This window comes from Gavialis gangeticus, unplaced genomic scaffold, assembly GCF_001723915.1.
Source record: "Gavialis gangeticus isolate Ggan-Ray unplaced genomic scaffold, GavGan_comp1, whole genome shotgun sequence".
NCBI classification, from domain to species: Eukaryota; Metazoa; Chordata; order Crocodylia; family Gavialidae; genus Gavialis; species Gavialis gangeticus.
The window spans coordinates 19,088,474-19,089,879 of record NW_017729024.1 but is presented as its reverse complement, the minus strand read 5'-3'; the positions used below and the strand labels follow the sequence as shown (position 1 = coordinate 19,089,879).

Genomic DNA, 1,406 nt, shown 5'->3' with positions numbered 1-1,406 from the left:
TGTCATTGTGTTATGATTCCTTTCTAGTCACCTTGACTTTTATCTGCAGAACCATAAGCATAAGGAACCACATAAAGCAGACAGCATACATTAACCTGCAGGCTAGCAGCACTTATGTTACTATAATCTTAGCTTTCTGTAAAATGCAACTCAAATATTAATTGCCTTGTTACTTTACCTTATCCTTTTTTTGTTTTTCGTCTTGGTATATGGTCCAGTGATCCCCATCATTACTGTACGCAAGTTTATAAGAACCCACAAACTGTACATGACCAAAATCTTTAGCTCCTTGTGTAATTATGCCAGTCACTTTCGTAGGAACAAGGAGGTCAACCTGTAAGAAGAAAAACAATATAATAGAGCACAGTTAAAATATTTCAAGTTCATAACGTGTTTTCATATTCTGCAAAAGAAGATATTCTGGATCGTGTCACATTAGCTCTGAGGTGAAAGAGCATGAGGAATACTCGGGATAATTCAGGAAAGCCATAAGGTCTGTCAAGAAACCAAGCAAGGATTTTGTAAACAAATTTCCAGAACTTCCTCTACCTTTCATTAACTGAAACACACAAATCTCTTTCAAGATTTGAAATACAGCTACTGGAATGGTAAGAACCAACATTTTTCATTCATACAAAAGGGATTTTAAAATAACTGGTGCTTCTCTCCAGGCTTCAGTGTTCACATATGTGTTCACATATCTCTATAACTTAAGGCTGATATTGTCACATACTTACTTGATGTTAATGATATGTACCTTTTCTTTCTTAATTCAACCTACTTCCCTTGGCACGGTCTGGCACTGCTTGTAATTTGTTTTTCATTGGATCTGTCTTTTAAGAGCCCTTTCAATCTAAGATCAGATCCTTAACTAGCATAAATTAGCACTGCTCCACTGACCTCAACAGAGCTACACTTATTTGCATGAATTGAGGATCTGGCCCAATCATTTTTACACTGTATCTGCTCCTTCTATTCATCAGATACCTGGCATGCTGAACCTTACCTTTTGCTCTATGTTGACTTCCATATTTTTCCTCACCCATTCTAACTAGGAAATGCATTTTTCATTGCAAAGGGAGTTGCCTGAAAACTGCATGTCATGCCACAGAATTTGATTTAAATTCTTTATTTAAGTGCATCTTGCTTCAAAACAGTGTAGATCCAGTGTGCAGGCCAGTTTGACACAGGAGCTGCTGGACACCCCACACACTGGGCAGCATAGGTCCATAGGTTCATAGGTATAGAGTCAGAAGGGACCTAAGCAGATCATCAAATCCAACCCCCTGCCCTGGGCAGGAATGAATATTGGGCTTATATGACCCCTGGTAAATTTAAGCTCATATCACCCCAGCTAGGTAATTACAAGCCTCATTTTAAAGACCCCCCAGGGTAGAAGCCAGCGC

At 38.8% G+C, this 1,406-nt stretch overlaps 1 protein-coding gene across 1 annotated transcript in view; it reads right to left on the bottom strand.

Annotated features, from left to right (window-relative positions):
• The window catches only part of EDIL3 (EGF like repeats and discoidin domains 3), a 430,122-nt gene that overhangs the window by 28,544 nt on the left and 400,172 nt on the right, over positions 1-1,406 (bottom strand). The window contains exon 11 of the mRNA XM_019518185.1: positions 179-334. Coding sequence (XP_019373730.1) covers positions 179-334 — 156 coding nt within the window. The remainder of the gene's footprint in view (positions 1-178; positions 335-1,406) is intronic.